Raw genomic sequence first — 14,892 nt, 5'->3', positions numbered from 1 at the left:
GTTCCTATTAATATTACATAGACGCTGAATAATAGATATCTTAGTCCACACACTTTTTTTCATTTTGCAAATGAGTTTGCAGGTGTGTTTGCTAAGTGTCTTAGGGTTATGACCCTGCGTCCAGTCGGCCACTCGGTTTTGCAGTCGCCCTAAAATAACAATAAAACGACAGCAAACTTTTTAGGTTAGTCCCAACTCGTACTCGTATGAATACAATGATGAGTAGATAGAATTACAGTATGTCATACACAGTGTTTGTATATGCCACTTCAATGGCTAAAAATGGGTGCCGGGTGCATTAATGGGTAGAGGGCAATTTGTGTCAGTTTAAAGCACTATTCAAAGATAATCCGGCACAAAACAACAAAAAGCAATTCATCTTTTAAAAGGCTTTCTCTGCTCCCGAGTAGCACCAGCTATCAAGGTAATGGATAGCGGAGGTCAACTCTGGATGGATTTAGCCCCTGACGGCTCTCATGGCCGCAATTAACATTCTAAACCCTGAGCCTTCTGCATTGTTGAGTGAAAATATGCATAATTCTATTCACAGGCGAATGGCTGGGATTTTGGAGATGAATTAATATGTCTGGCTACTTGATGAGCACAATGCATCTGCTGTTGAACCGCACACAGCCTCTTGATCTCCTTTTAAGGCTGTAACATGGCTGCCTTTTTTCCCTGTGGTTCATTTACTTCTCCACAGGATATTACTTTACATGCTTCAAAATGCAAATTTATGCGAAGCGCTCTTCAGGCTATGAAATCCGTTTCATCAGAGCACGAGAGTACGTGTTGAAAATTCCAGGGCTGCCTTCGCAGAACTGTGTTAGATGTGACGTATTGACGTTCAATAATGACTACACATTATGTTTGTGTGTCGCTGTGTACAATTAAAGTTCTACAGCTGTGCTCGGTACCTGTATGTACTGCTCTGCTTCTCGACACTTTTCAACAGTACATGTGAATTGAGACTAATGGATTTGAATAGGGTCCAACTACTGGTTGAAGTGCTGTGATAAAGTAGGCGGTTAGTGTTTTGAGGTTGACCTAAAGGGTAGAAGTACATGAACATCTAACTGTATGTCATTACACCTGTTATCTCATCATTTCCTACCCCAGGAGCAGTATGTTTTTGTCCACGACGCCATCCTTGAAGCCTGCCTGTGTGGAAACACGGCCATCCCAGTCTGTGAATTCAGAGCCATATACTACAACATCAGCAGACTGGACCCACAGACCAACTCCAGCCAAATTAAGGATGAATTTCAGGTTGGCACCCTCCACTTCTTAACTCTCAAACTCTCTGTCTGTCTGTCTGTCTACCTGTCTATGTCCCTCTGTCTGTCTGTCTGTTTGTCCGTCCTTCGCTTTTCTTCCTAAGAGGCATGTCATTAGCCTTTTCCAACTAAAAGAGTTACATTTGCTGTCTCCAAGAACAATACTTTTTTAAATCCATCAGATATTGACTCAATTATAGCACATAAATTCAGGGATTTTGGTGGGAATTCAAGTATCCCTTTTTTTTTCTTCTTAGAATGCACTCATATGGGCCTCCCGAGTGGTGCTGCGGTCTAAGGCACTGCATCGCAGTGCTAGAGGTGTCACTACAGACCCGGGGTTCGATCACGGGCTGTATCACAACCGGCCGTGATTGGGAGTCCCATAGGGCGGCGCACAATTGGCCCAGCGTCGTGCGGGTTAGGGGAGGGTTTGGCCGGGGGGGCTTTACTTGGCTCATTGTAACGGGCCCGGGCGCCTGCAGGCTGACCTCGGTCGTCAGCTGAATGGTGTTTCCTCCAACACATTGGTGCGGCTGGCTTCCGGGTTAAGCGGGCGGGTGTTAAGAAGCGTGGTTTAGTGTTTCGGAGGACGCATGACTCGACCTTCGCCTTCCGAGCCCGTTTGGGAGTTGCAGCGAAGAGACAAGATTGAAATTGGGGAGGAAAAGGGGGAAAAAAATATGTGTATACATTTTCTAATGGTATCAGTTATTTTTATTTATTTTTTGTTGAAAGAAAATCATATATGACTCATTTGCATAAACACACTGGATGTATTTCCATATATGAACACATTAACATCAAGGGGTGGAGCAGGCCTGCATCCACCAAAAACGTGTTCTGTATAGGCCTATCTGCACTCACCTGCACTGTCTAGACTGCTTCATTGATTACGGTTGCTGTCATGTTCAGTTGCATAATTCAACAAGTGTGTCAATAGCAGGATAACCTTGGATTAAAAATCAACAATCTTGGATCTAGATTACACCTTTCTAAACATACTTTACATTGTTTGCAAGATTGGACATAGTATCACTATAATCCGAGTGTTCATTTTTGGAAGTTGCTTTCATTTGAGGGTATCTCATTTGTAAACATTTCAACTGTATTAAATGATTACTTTTTAATTACAAATAAATTGTACACCCATCAAAAAGACGAAGCGTTTAATCCCAGACTATGCTTTAGCATTCTTATAGATGCATCAGAAAGACAATGTATTCCATTGTTTGACAGGTCATTACAAACATGTCTGTGGTCGTAGCGTTAATGGGGAAAAACGACAGGCACAAGCAAGAGTATGAAAGAGTTGCAGGAGTAAAATGAAAGCAATTAATCTAGCGATATTTAAGTGACAAGTGGATTTTGCACCCCTCAAACAAAGGAAATACAATAGACAGATCCTCAGATGAGTGTTGCTAGCCTATAGGCTTTAGCTAATATGGTCTTGTGTCTTGCGAACAACTCTGGTTTGATTGTTGATACCCTGTCGGTTACATGAGGAGTTATGACAAAAAGGGCAGGTGTCGAAGATTAAAATATTCAGCAACTCTTGGTAAAAAATGGAGGTTTCCTTATAACCCCCCCTAAAAAAATATGTTTGTTAAACCTTATGATAATTGTCAAAATAACATCCTCCCTCTCCAGACTCTGAACATCGTGACTCCCCGGGTTCGGCCTGAAGACTGTAGCGTGGGACTGCTCCCCCGGAACCACGACAAGAACCGCAGCATGGACGTCCTGTCTGTGGATCGATGCTTGCCCTTCCTCATCTCCGTGGACGGAGAGTCCAGTAACTATATCAACGCTGCCCTCATGGACGTAAATGAATCTGTCTGTCTGTCTGTCTGTTTGTCTGTCTGTCTCTCTGTCTGTCTCTCTGTCTCTCTGTCTCTGTCTCCTCTCTTGCTTTGATTGCAAACCCTGCACATATGGTACTCTATAACCAGGCTCAAACAAACGCTCAACGATTTCAAATACTATTTAAACCCATGCAGGTCTGCACAACACCAATCATGACTGAGGCAAATTGTGTCAGAGACTGCCAAGTAGCGTAAACCATTGGATTTAGCTTGGCTGATGTAATCCAACCTGGAAAAGACAGAGATCAGTTAGTTTGAGATATGCCTTAGTTCTGTTGCGTTATTAATTAGAAAGGGATGTTATGTTTTGTATTTATTGCAGTGACTGGGTACATGCAAATGCAACTCAATTAGATAGCAGGTTACAAAAATGATATGTCATAGAGCAACAGCAATAAAAAAGATAACAAACAACATCATCTAACAACTGATCATCAACCAACACACCATTAAGTGATAGCACTGTGATAAATGATAAGTAATGACTGCGAAGCAGCCTCATACTCTAGGCCCTCGTAGCAGATCTACCAAACGATACACACGCAGATCCAGATAAGCTACACAGAGCTGAAAAGAAAAGAACGGCAAGCAATAAGAAGCACAGAGGTGGCGTCAAATTAAGCCAGCAGTGTCTTTCTCAGACCCGGCCTGGCTGGCCTGCTTGTCTGGCAACAGCGTAATGACCTGTAGTGGGATTTGTCTTGTCAATGCATCACGATGCAAGGTTAACACTGTCCGTGGGAGTCCTGCCAGGCTCTTTGTCTTCGCCACGAGTTGATCAGGCATTGGAAACCCACCGTGACCCTTGGCTGTTAGCTGTCCCACCAGCGTCTCTGCTTGCTCCTCTCTGCCCTCTCTCTTTCTCGCTCTCTTTCTCTCATCTCTCTCTCTTTCTTTTACTCTCTCTCTCGCTACCGGGTGGCTGAAGTGTTGTGGTGTTTGCCATTGATTTTCTTCCAGAGCCATAAACAGCCAGCAGCCTTCATCGTAACCCAGCACCCACTGCCCAACACGGTGGCCGACTTCTGGAGGCTGGTGTTCGACTACAACTGCTCCTCGATAGTAATGCTCAATGAGATGGATGCCGCACAGGTGTGTATTGTTGACCACCGGGGTTCGCACACACATATGGGTGTACATACACACATATGGGTGTACATACATCGACATACACACCAATAATCAATAATCTAATAATAAAGACCAATAATCTTTTTGACTGTCGGTCTGCCAGGGGTCTTACACATGCTCTATCGCTCTCTCTCTATTCATCTCTATCTATCCCTCCATTGTCATTTCCTCCATCGGCTCTCAGACACACAGTTTCATAGAGCAGGGTAAGCCTCATAGGAGAGCTGTTCTTTTCTCTGCCCAGGGTTTAACTATCCAACATAGCTACCAGAACACTCAGACACCCACATTGAAACCTAGCAAAGAGCACATCAATACCTCCTAATTTAAAGGGGAATTTCACTATTAGGAACCTAATCTGTATTTTTGATATAAATGGCATGTTATAGTAGGGTCCAGACACTTTTTTTGGTCTTTAAAAAAAAAACAACGTTTTTTGGGGTTGTCCTTGAACTCCAGAATGAGGTCCAGGAAGTCAATCTCTGCTGTAGTACGTTTCTCAAACCAAGGGAAATTGCTAAAAACGTGTCTAGACCCTTTAAAACATGGCGTTTACATTTTTAAAAAAATCTATTTTGTTCCTAAGTAGTGACATTTTCCAAATGACTGAGGGTTAACTGGTTTGAAAGGTTTGAACCCTTCAAAAGCTGTAGACTGGAGGATAACCCATGATGGCCCTGAGATGTAGGTGTACCGTGAAGAGGCCAATAAGGTCAAGGCTTTTCTTTTGTATGCACATAACCTTCCATTGCTTACGCCCAGCAGTATGACCTTGCATCTGAACTCAGATGGTTTTGTTCAAATGGCTAAAGCAATGTGTAGTTTATGTAATTTTTTCAGTGCTCCCCAATGGATAAAATCCCCAAGTAGTCAACGACGGTGTCCAGACCAGTATGTGATGTACCTAACATGTGATGTAGCTCATACCAGAACTAGAACTTCAACTAGAACGGACATTCCCATTCAAGTCAATATTCTGTGATCGGTGCACCGACAGCGATATTAAATGGACCCATAGGAGTAAAACTACTTCGAAACTCTATTTCTATGGCTAAACCCCTCTTCAATCCCTAGTTGTGCATGCAGTACTGGCCCGAGAAGAGCTCCTGCTGCTATGGCCCCATCCAGGTGGAATTCATCTCAGCCGACATCGACGAAGATATCATCAACCGCATCTTCAGGATCTGCAACATGGCCAGGGTCTGTATCATGTTTATCACCCTGTAAATATTTACCCTCTGCTTTGAGCCCTGCCAATGCAGATGGCGCTAACAGACAGGTCCAGCCTGGCAGAGCAGTGGCTGGTTTAGACTGATTTCATATGAGGGGGCTTTGTTCTACGGTACTACTCATTAGACCCCGTTTAAATCCCCACAATGCGTATCCCTGTGTTCGTGGCACATGGTTACTCTTCTCTCTCTCCTCTTCTCTGCCTCTCGTTCACTCATGGTTCTCCCACTTTCACCAGCATCACAGGCAGGCTTTGCTGGCCAGCTAATCAACACTTAGCTCTGTGCCGGTGCGAAAAGCCACAGTGGCGGCATCTCCAATTTACCATGAAATGGTCCCATCACCACCGCCACCAGCTGGGGCGCAGAGCCAGCTGACGTCGTTATTGTAGTTGCCAATCGTTGGCTCTGCTCTGGCTACGGAAAGCATTGCTACAATGAGCCAAAATACACTGGGATTGCATCAGCAGTTATTTAATAACTTGAGTGGTTTAGGTTTACAGTGGACACAGAGGTAAACTTGATTTATCTACACATTTTGGTGACGTTATGAGGAGGAAGATCAGCATGCTAGTGGTTGATGATTATGACGAGGATGCTAACTGGGATGTTGTCCATGTTGAGGATGTTTTAATAATGGCAATGACGATGATGTTGGCGACAACAATGATGTTGATGATGGTATTCATTTATGATTCTCTCTCTCACTGTCTTTGGCAGCCCCAGGATGGCTACCGTTTGGTGCAGCATTTCCAGTTCATCGGCTGGCCCGCTTACCGCGACACGCCCCTGTCCAAGCGCTCCATCCTGCAGCTGGTGAGACGTCTGGCCAAGTGGCAGGAGCAGTACGACGGGGGAGACGGACGCACCGTGGTCCACTGCCTGTGAGTAGTTAAAGGGGCTCAGAAGGAGTTCAGTCATTGTATTATGGTGTAAATATGACTCAAACATTCATGGAAGTTGTACACCTATACGATGTCCATATGAGGACATTCACATGGCCATGGAAGTTGTATTTCTATACGGTGTCAATATCAGGACACAGTCACACATCCATGGAAATTGTATACTCATACGGTGTCCATATTAGGACAGTTACGCGTCCATGGACATTGGATACAAGGGCCTAATATTTAAACCCAGACAGGATGTGGAGGGGTAGAATTTCTGAAAGTGCAGAAACTATTTTTTTTAAACAAATAAATTGCTGTGATTAACTCAAATGAAAACAAATTGTGCTACTGAATGAGTGAAGTTTAGTTTTAGTTTTAAACAACACAACATGTAGACATTTACCTTACTGTTAAGGTAGTGGTGGAAGAACTTCCCTGTATATATTCTGGCTGGCCCTACTCATATTCTACACTATACTCATCTCAGACAGGATGACAATAGGGAATGTGCTCTATGAATGTATTCATCACTGCATGCTTCCTTAGTGCTGTTTTCTTCTAGAGCAGTGGTCACCAACCTTTTCTGAGTCAAACTTTGAGAGTCAAAAAGCAAGCTGAGATCTACCGCTCAGATTTTGTTTTAACTTGACTTAAAAAATGTAAGCCTATGCAACATTAACCTAATAAAAAAAGATATGTTGGAATGAGGTTTGTGCGGTAGGCCTAATACATTATCACAGCATATTGGCAATGCTTGGCCTGCTAATATTGTTCTTCTCAGACCATATTACATTTCAATATTCAAGCTTTCATAACAAAATAGATCAGTTGTATCACGTGTGAGGCACTGCTGAGAATAAATTGAAATCATTTTATTTGTTATTTTACTGGACTGATGGTACCTGCATCTGATTGTCAGTGTCAGCGGATGGAGAGAGCAGCAGAGGGTCTGCCTCTCAGGTCCCTGCTCTCTCCTTTCCTCCGGTGAGACTGACCAGAGAGAGGGGACACCGTCTTCCACCTGATGACAAAACTCGAGTCCCACCACATTATTTCTGCCTCATGCACACATTCATGTTGTTCCTATGACCAGAGAAAGTTAAATATCCCTTGATATTAAAATAAACACGACGAGCTGCTAATAATCAAAACGCAGGCCTATCGATACATTTGGCTACTAATTTATTGCAGCTGCAGTGCTGGTTGTAGCGTGAGTAGAAGTAAGGAGAAGCGTGTTTTATGTTTTGTAAAAGTGTTGAATAATAACGTAAACATGAAGTCACTCATAAAAACAGCAGCTCTTTGCTGTATTATTTGACAGTCTCTCAGGTCATGGTTTTAAAAGTTATTACATCTCACGTGGTCTAGTATCAAACTGTGCTTTGGGGTCATGGAAGCTGTAGGCACAGTGATTTTACCTAACCGATTGGCCAGCGCAATAGGTGCACTTGAGCTCTTTAGCGCTCCAGGTCCGCCGCGTAGGCGAAATTTGTCCCTTCAGACAAATCTAAATGTTTAAAAATGGGAGCCTGTCATGGAGGGCTTTTGAATCAAGTGCACCTGCTGCAAACAGCGCAAGACGAATTGAAGAAAACAAATAGGAGCGCAAGGCTTTATTGTTGGCTTTTCTACAGAAATGTTTGGTGATCGACTAGGAATGCCTTGAAGATCGACCTGTTGGTGACCACTGTTCTAGAGGATATACAGGGGATGGAAAGTTATTTATATGACTCTCAACCACGCTGTTTCTGGTGTGGTGAGAAAATGCTTTTAAAAGCCACATGGAAATAATAGATACTGACATTAAAAAAAACACAAGAAAAATCGACAAGGTCCGTGGACTGTGGCACTTGAAAAAGATGATATTGAAATTATAAAGTGATAAGAGTAATTCTCTTAGAATCCAAGATGGCGTACCAGTCAGATGTCTTTGTCTTCGTCTTGTCGTGTCCTGTGTATATATCTTTTTATATCTTTGCATATATTTTTTAAAATATTTTTCTTAACCTCAACTTCAACATACTCTCCTGCAATCCGCCTCACCCAATGTGGTATGGATCTGCTATTTTCTTTACTTTAGAACCGGAACCCCCAACAGAAGCTAGCCACTAGCTAGTAGTCAGCTATCCACTGCTAGCGGTCATCAGCTAACCTTAGCCTGGACAACTCTTGCCAGTCTGCACAGCGCGATTCAAACCAGAGCATTTTGGACTTAATTTTCTCCATATCTCCGAATTCCTACCGCAAGCTCTGAACCTTTTTACCTGGATCATCGCAGCTAGCTAGCTTCTATCCGAGTGGCCACTCCTGGCTAACGTCTCTGTCCCAAAGCAAGCACCAATTAGCCTGGAGCTAGCCTATGCTAGGCCCTTCTCCCGGCTAGCTGAAGAGGTCCATCAGCCACTCCTTGGGCTACAATACCTATTTTGCCAATTGGCCTGGACCCCTTTTACTGCCTATACGGAGCCCCGCCGATCCATCATGACTGGACTACCACCGTAATCTGCCCGAAGGGATTTTTCAACTGGCTCCCACGTCGTGACGCCCCCTGAATGCCCATCGGCTCGCCTGCTAGCTGTCTAGAGCATATCGGACTGTTAGCTGAAGAGGCCCATTGGCCAATTTCTTGGGCCACTATACCTATTTTGCCAATTGGCCTGGTTTCTTTTACTACAAGGAGCCCTGCTGATCCATCACGACTGGTTCTGCCGACGTAACCGCACGAGGGGGCTACAACAGACTTCTTCCGTCGCGACGTCCCTCTAAGGCCCTTCTGCTAGCTTGCTAGCCCCGGCCCGCTAGCTGTCTGAATCGCCATGTCTCCAGCCCGCCTAGCTACTCACTGGACCCCTATGATCACTCAGCTACGCATGCCTTTCCCTAATGTCAATATGCCTTGTCCATTGCTGTTTTGGTTAGTGATTATTGCCTTATTTCACTGTAGAGCCTCTAGCCCTGCTCAAAACGCCTTAGCTAACCCTTTAGTTCCACCTCCCACACATGCGGTGACATCACCTGGTTTAAATTAAGTTTCTATAGACAATATCTCTCTCATCGTCATTCAATGCATAGGTTTCCCTCCACTGTATTCACATCCTGTACATTATGCCTTGAATCTATTTTACCGTGCCCAGAAACCTGCTCCTTTTACTCTCTGTTCCGAACATACTAGACGACCAGTTCTTATAGCCTTTAGCCGTACCCTTATCCAATTCTTCCTCTGTTCCTCTGGTGATGTAGAGGTTAATCCAGGCCAAGCAGTGCCTAGCTCCACTCCCATTCCCCAGGCGCTCTCATGTGTTGACTTCTGTAACCGCAAAAGCCTTGGTTTCATGCATGTTAACATTAGAAGCCTTCTCCCTAAGTTTGTTTTATTCACTGCTTTAGCACACTCTGCCAACCTGGATGTCCTAGCCGTGTCTGAATCCTGACTTAGGAAGACCACCAAAAGCCCTGACATTTCCATCCCTAACTACAACATTTTCCGACAAGATAGAACTGCCAAGGGGGGCGGAGTTGCAATCTACTGCAGAGATAGCCTGCAGAGTTCTGTCATACTATCCAGGTCTGTGCCCAAACAATTTCAGCTTCTATTTTTAAAAATCCACCTTTCCAGAAACATGTCTCTCACCGGTGCCGCTTGCTATAGACGACCTTCTGCACCCAGCTGTGCCCTGGACACCATATGTGAATTGATAGCCCCCCCATCTCCCTTCAGAGCTTGTGCTGTTAGGTGAACTAAACTGGTACATGGGACATGCTTAACACCCCGGCCATCCTACAGTCTTAGCTTGATGCCCTCAATCTCACACAAATGATCAATGAACCTACCAGGTACAACCCCAAATCTGTAAACACGGACACCCTCATAGATATCATCCTAACCAACCTGCCCTCCAAATACACCTCTGCTGTCTTCAACCAGAAACTCAGCGATCACTGCCTCATTGCCTGCGTCCGTAATGGGTCTGCGGTCAAACGACCACCCCTCATCACTGTCAAACGCTCCCTAAAACACTTCAGTGAGCAGGCCTTTCTAATCAACCTGGCCCAGGTATCCTGGAAGGATATTGACCGCCTTCCATCAGTAGAGGATGCCTGGTTATTCTTTAAAAGGGTTTTCCTCACCATCTTTAAATAAGCATGCCCCATACAAAACATGTAGAGCCAGGAACAGATATAGCCCTTGGTTCACTCCAGACCTGACTGCCCTTGACCAGCACAAAAACATCCTGTGGCGTACTGCATTAGCATCGAATAGCCACCGCGATATGCAACTTTTCAGGGAAGTCAGGAACCAATATACACAGGCAGTTAAGCAAGCAAAGGCTAGCTTTTTCAAACAGAAATTTGCATCCTGTCGCATAAACTCCAAAAAGTTCTGGGACACTGTAAAATCCATGGAGAACAGGAGCACCTCCTCCCAGCTGCCCACTGCACTTAGGCTAGGAAACACTGTCACCACCGATAAATCCACGATATTTGAGAATTTCAATAAGCATTTTTTTTACGGCTGGCCATGCTTTCCACCTGGCTACCCCTACCCCGGTCAACAGCCTTGCACCCCACACAGCAACTTGCCCAACCCTCCCCATTACTCCTTCAACAAAATCCAGATAGCTGATGTTCTGAAAGAGCGGCAAAATCTGGACCCGTACAAATCAGCCGGGCTAGACAATCTGGACCCTCTCTTCCTAAAATTATCCGCCGAAATTGTTGGAACCCCTATTACTAGCCTGTTCAACCTCTCTTTCGTATCGTCTGATATCTCTAAAGATTGGAAAGCTGCCGCGGTCATCCTCCCCTTTAAAGGGGGAGACACTCTAGAACCAAACTGCTACAGACCTATATCTATCCTACCCTGCCTTTCTAAGGTCCTCGAAAGCCAAGTTAACGAACAGATCACCGACCATTTCGAATCCCACCGTACCTTCTCCGCTATGCAAACTGGTTTCCGAGCTGGTCAGCCACGTTCAAGGTCCTAAACAATAGCATAACCGCCATCAATAAGAGACAGTACTGTGTAGCTGTATTCATCAACCTGGCCAAGACCTTCGACTCTGTCAATCACCATATTCTTATTGGCAGAATCAACAGCCTTGGTTTCTCAAATGAATGCTTCGCCTGGTTCACCAACTACTTCTCAGAGTTCAGTGTGTCAAATCAGAGGGCCTGTTGTCCGGACCTCTGGCAGTCTCTATGGGGGTGCCACAGGGTTTAATTCTCAGGCCGACTCTCTTCTCTGTATACATCAATGATGTGGCTCTTGCTGCTGGTGATTCTCTGATCCACCTCTATGCAGACGACACCATTCTGTATACTTCTGGCTCTTCTTTGGACACTGTGTTAACTAACCTCCAGACGAGCTTCAATGCCATACAACTCTCCTTCCGTGGCCTCCAACTGCTCTTGCATGCAAGTAAAACTAAATGCATGCTCTTCAACCGATCGCTGCCCACCCCTGCCTGCCCGTCCAGCATCACTACTCTGGACGGTTCTGACTTAGAATATGTGGACAACTACAAATACCTAGGTGTCTGTTAGACTGTAACTCTCCTTCCAGACTCACATTAAGCATCTCCAATCCAAAATCAAATCTAGAATTGGCTTCCTATTTCGTAACAAAGCATCCTTCACTCATGCTGCCAAACATACCCTCGTAAATCTGACTATCCTACCGATCCTTGACTTCGGCGATGTCATTTACAAAATAGCCTCTAACACTCTACTCAGCAAATTGGATGCAGTCTATCACAGTGCCATCCGTTTTGTCACCAAAGCCCCATGTACTACCCACCACTGGACCTGTATACTCTCGTTGGCTGGCCCTCGCTTCATATTCGTCGCCAAACCTTCTCGCTCCAGGTCGTCTGTAAGTCTTTGCTAGGTAAAGCCCTGCCTTATCTCACCTCACTGGTCACCATTGCAGCACCCACTCGTAGCACACGCTCCAGCAGATATATTTCACTGGTCACCCCAAAAGCCAATTCCTCCTTTGGCCGCCTTTCCTTCCAGTTCTCTGCTGCCAATGACTGGAACGAACTGCAAAAATCACTGAAGCTGGAGTCTCATATCTCCCTCACTAACTTTAAGCACCATCTGTCAGAGCAACTCACAGATCACTGCACCTGTATATAGCCCATCTGTAAATTGCCCATCCAACTACCTCTTCCCCATACTGTTGTTTATTTTATTTATTTTGCTCTTTTGCACCCCAGTATCTCTACTTGCACATTCATCTTCTGCACATCTATCACTCCAGTGTTTAATTGCTACATTGTAATTATTTCGCCACTATGACCTATTTATTGCCTTACCTTCCTTATCCTATCTCATTTGCACACACTGTATATATTTTTTTTCTATTGTATTATTGACTGTATGTTTGTTTATTCCATGTGTAACTTTGTGTTGTTTGTGACGCACTGCTTTGCTTTATCTTGGCCATGTCGCAGTTGTAAATGAGAACTTGTTCTCAACTAGCCTACCTGGTTAAATAAAGGTGAACTAAAAGTAAATAAAAGGGACACAAAGTGGTTCAATTCCAGTTTGTGCTGTTCCACACACATGATTTATTCAAGCTCCAAAGATCCCTCATTAAAACGAATAGCCTCAGCTCAAACTCACCTCTCTGTTATTAGTGTGTACAGATGATGTAAAGCTTTTTGGAGCCATTGAATTGTACTGGACTGTGTGGGTATTTTCTAGATAAGCACCACTAAGGAAAAGTCTAATTTTAAGTCCAGCTTCTTTGTCTTTCTTATTTTGTTTGAATACATCGTCTTGTTACAATTCTTTGAAACGGTCCCTCTCCATATCGATGCAGTGACAGTAGATATTCATATCTTTGGTTAGTTTTAATATCAGTGTGGCATTTTTTGTTCATAAACCAAGTTAACAGCATTGTCAGCTATAGCCAAGCAAACAGCACCTCTCCCATTCTCATAGTCACTGGCTTCATAGTGGTTTAGCCACATTATGGACCCTATTATGAAGCTTAAATTAGGGAGAGTGAGGATGAAAATCCATAGTGGAGACTGATTTCAAGGACCAGCCCCAACGATAACACAACACGATAAGTCCTGAACATGATTTCTCTCCCCACTGCCCAAAATACCAAACAAATCCTATTTTGTAACAGTTCACTGATGCTAGTCTAATCAAGTGCCCATTGATTTCTTGAGGCAAAAGAAACGCACACCTGTTTAGGCGAGGTGCTGGCTAGCGGAGTAGAGCACTTGAAAAATAAAAGGAGAGCCTCACACTCTAAGAGCTAAGATGCAATAATAATAAAGTTTCGACTGACAAGCTGTCTTCATCAGAGTATCAGTGTTTGTTACGCCTTAGCTTGGCTGTTACTTCACTGCTACAGACTACCTGCACTCAGTAGTGTAAGTACCACTTAAGTCATTTTTACCTTACCTTACCTTACTCTTTACTTTACTACATTCTTAAAGAAAATAATGTACTTTTTACTCCATACATGTTCCCTGACACCTAAAAGCACTCGTTACATTTTGAATGCTTAGCAGGACAGGAAAATGGTCCAATTCATGCACTTATCAAGAGAACTTCTCTGGTAATCCCTACTGCATCTGATCTGGCAGACTCACTAAACACAAATGCTTTGTTTGTCAATTCTGAGTGTTGGGAGTGTGCCCCTGGCGATCCGTCAATAAAAAAACAAAAATTGTGCAGTCTGGTTTAATATAAGGAATTTGAATTCATACTTTTACTCAAGTAAGACAATGTAGTACTTTTTCCACTACTGGATGTGGCTGGGGGTTAAAGCATTTCTTTCACATGACCATTCAATTTAGACAAGTGTTTCTGGGTATGCGTCATCTAATATTTATACAATATTTTTATCTGGACACTCTTTTTACCTGGAATTTTTCCTTATTGTAGGCTAGTACAACTTTTAGTCTTAATCTTTACTACTCTACTCACTGTTTAGCATATGACCTCACATGTGAATCCTTAAAGTGTCATGATCGTTTGTAAAATTAACAGACCAAGGCGCAGCGTGCGTAGAGTTGCACATGTTTAATAAAGAAGTGAAACTTTAGCAAAGACTAAACAATAAACTAACAAACAACGAACCGTGACTACAACACTAACTCAAAACAAAACAATATCCCATAACCCACAGGTGGAAAAAATGCTACTTAAGTATGATCCCCAATTAGAGACAACGATAGCCAGCTGCCTCTAATTGGGAATCATACCAAAACCCCAACATAGAAAAAACTACCTAGAACCCCACATAGAAAATATAAACTAGACTAACCCCCCAGTCACGCCCTGACCTACTCCACCATGGAAAATAAAGGCTCTCTATGGTCAGGACGTGACAGTAACCCCCCCCCCCCCCCCCCCCCACAAAGGTGTGGACTCTGGCCGCAAAACCTGAAACCAAAAGGGAGGGTTAAGGGGGGGTTGTCTAGTCTCGGTGGCGGCTCTGGTGCGGGGCAAAGAACCCGCTCATCCTGCGGAT

At 44.0% G+C, this 14,892-nt stretch overlaps 1 protein-coding gene across 23 annotated transcripts in view; it reads left to right on the top strand.

The window, feature by feature from the left end:
- Nucleotides 1–14,892, top strand: part of LOC129840290 (receptor-type tyrosine-protein phosphatase T-like) — a 448,617-nt gene that overhangs the window by 421,755 nt on the left and 11,970 nt on the right. For all 23 annotated transcript variants that reach the window (XM_055908070.1, XM_055908143.1, XM_055908060.1 and 20 more), the window contains 5 exons: nt 1,120–1,269; nt 2,928–3,101; nt 4,103–4,234; nt 5,348–5,473; nt 6,223–6,386. In XM_055908070.1, the coding sequence (XP_055764045.1) occupies nt 1,120–1,269; nt 2,928–3,101; nt 4,103–4,234; nt 5,348–5,473; nt 6,223–6,386 (746 nt within the window). The remainder of the gene's footprint in view (nt 1–1,119; nt 1,270–2,927; nt 3,102–4,102; nt 4,235–5,347; nt 5,474–6,222; nt 6,387–14,892) is intronic.

The sequence above is a fragment of the Salvelinus fontinalis genome, chromosome 3 (genome assembly GCF_029448725.1).
Source record: "Salvelinus fontinalis isolate EN_2023a chromosome 3, ASM2944872v1, whole genome shotgun sequence".
NCBI classification, from domain to species: Eukaryota; Metazoa; Chordata; class Actinopteri; order Salmoniformes; family Salmonidae; genus Salvelinus; species Salvelinus fontinalis.
The sequence above is the reverse complement of the archived record's forward strand: the minus strand, read 5'-3'. Positions and strand labels throughout refer to the sequence as shown.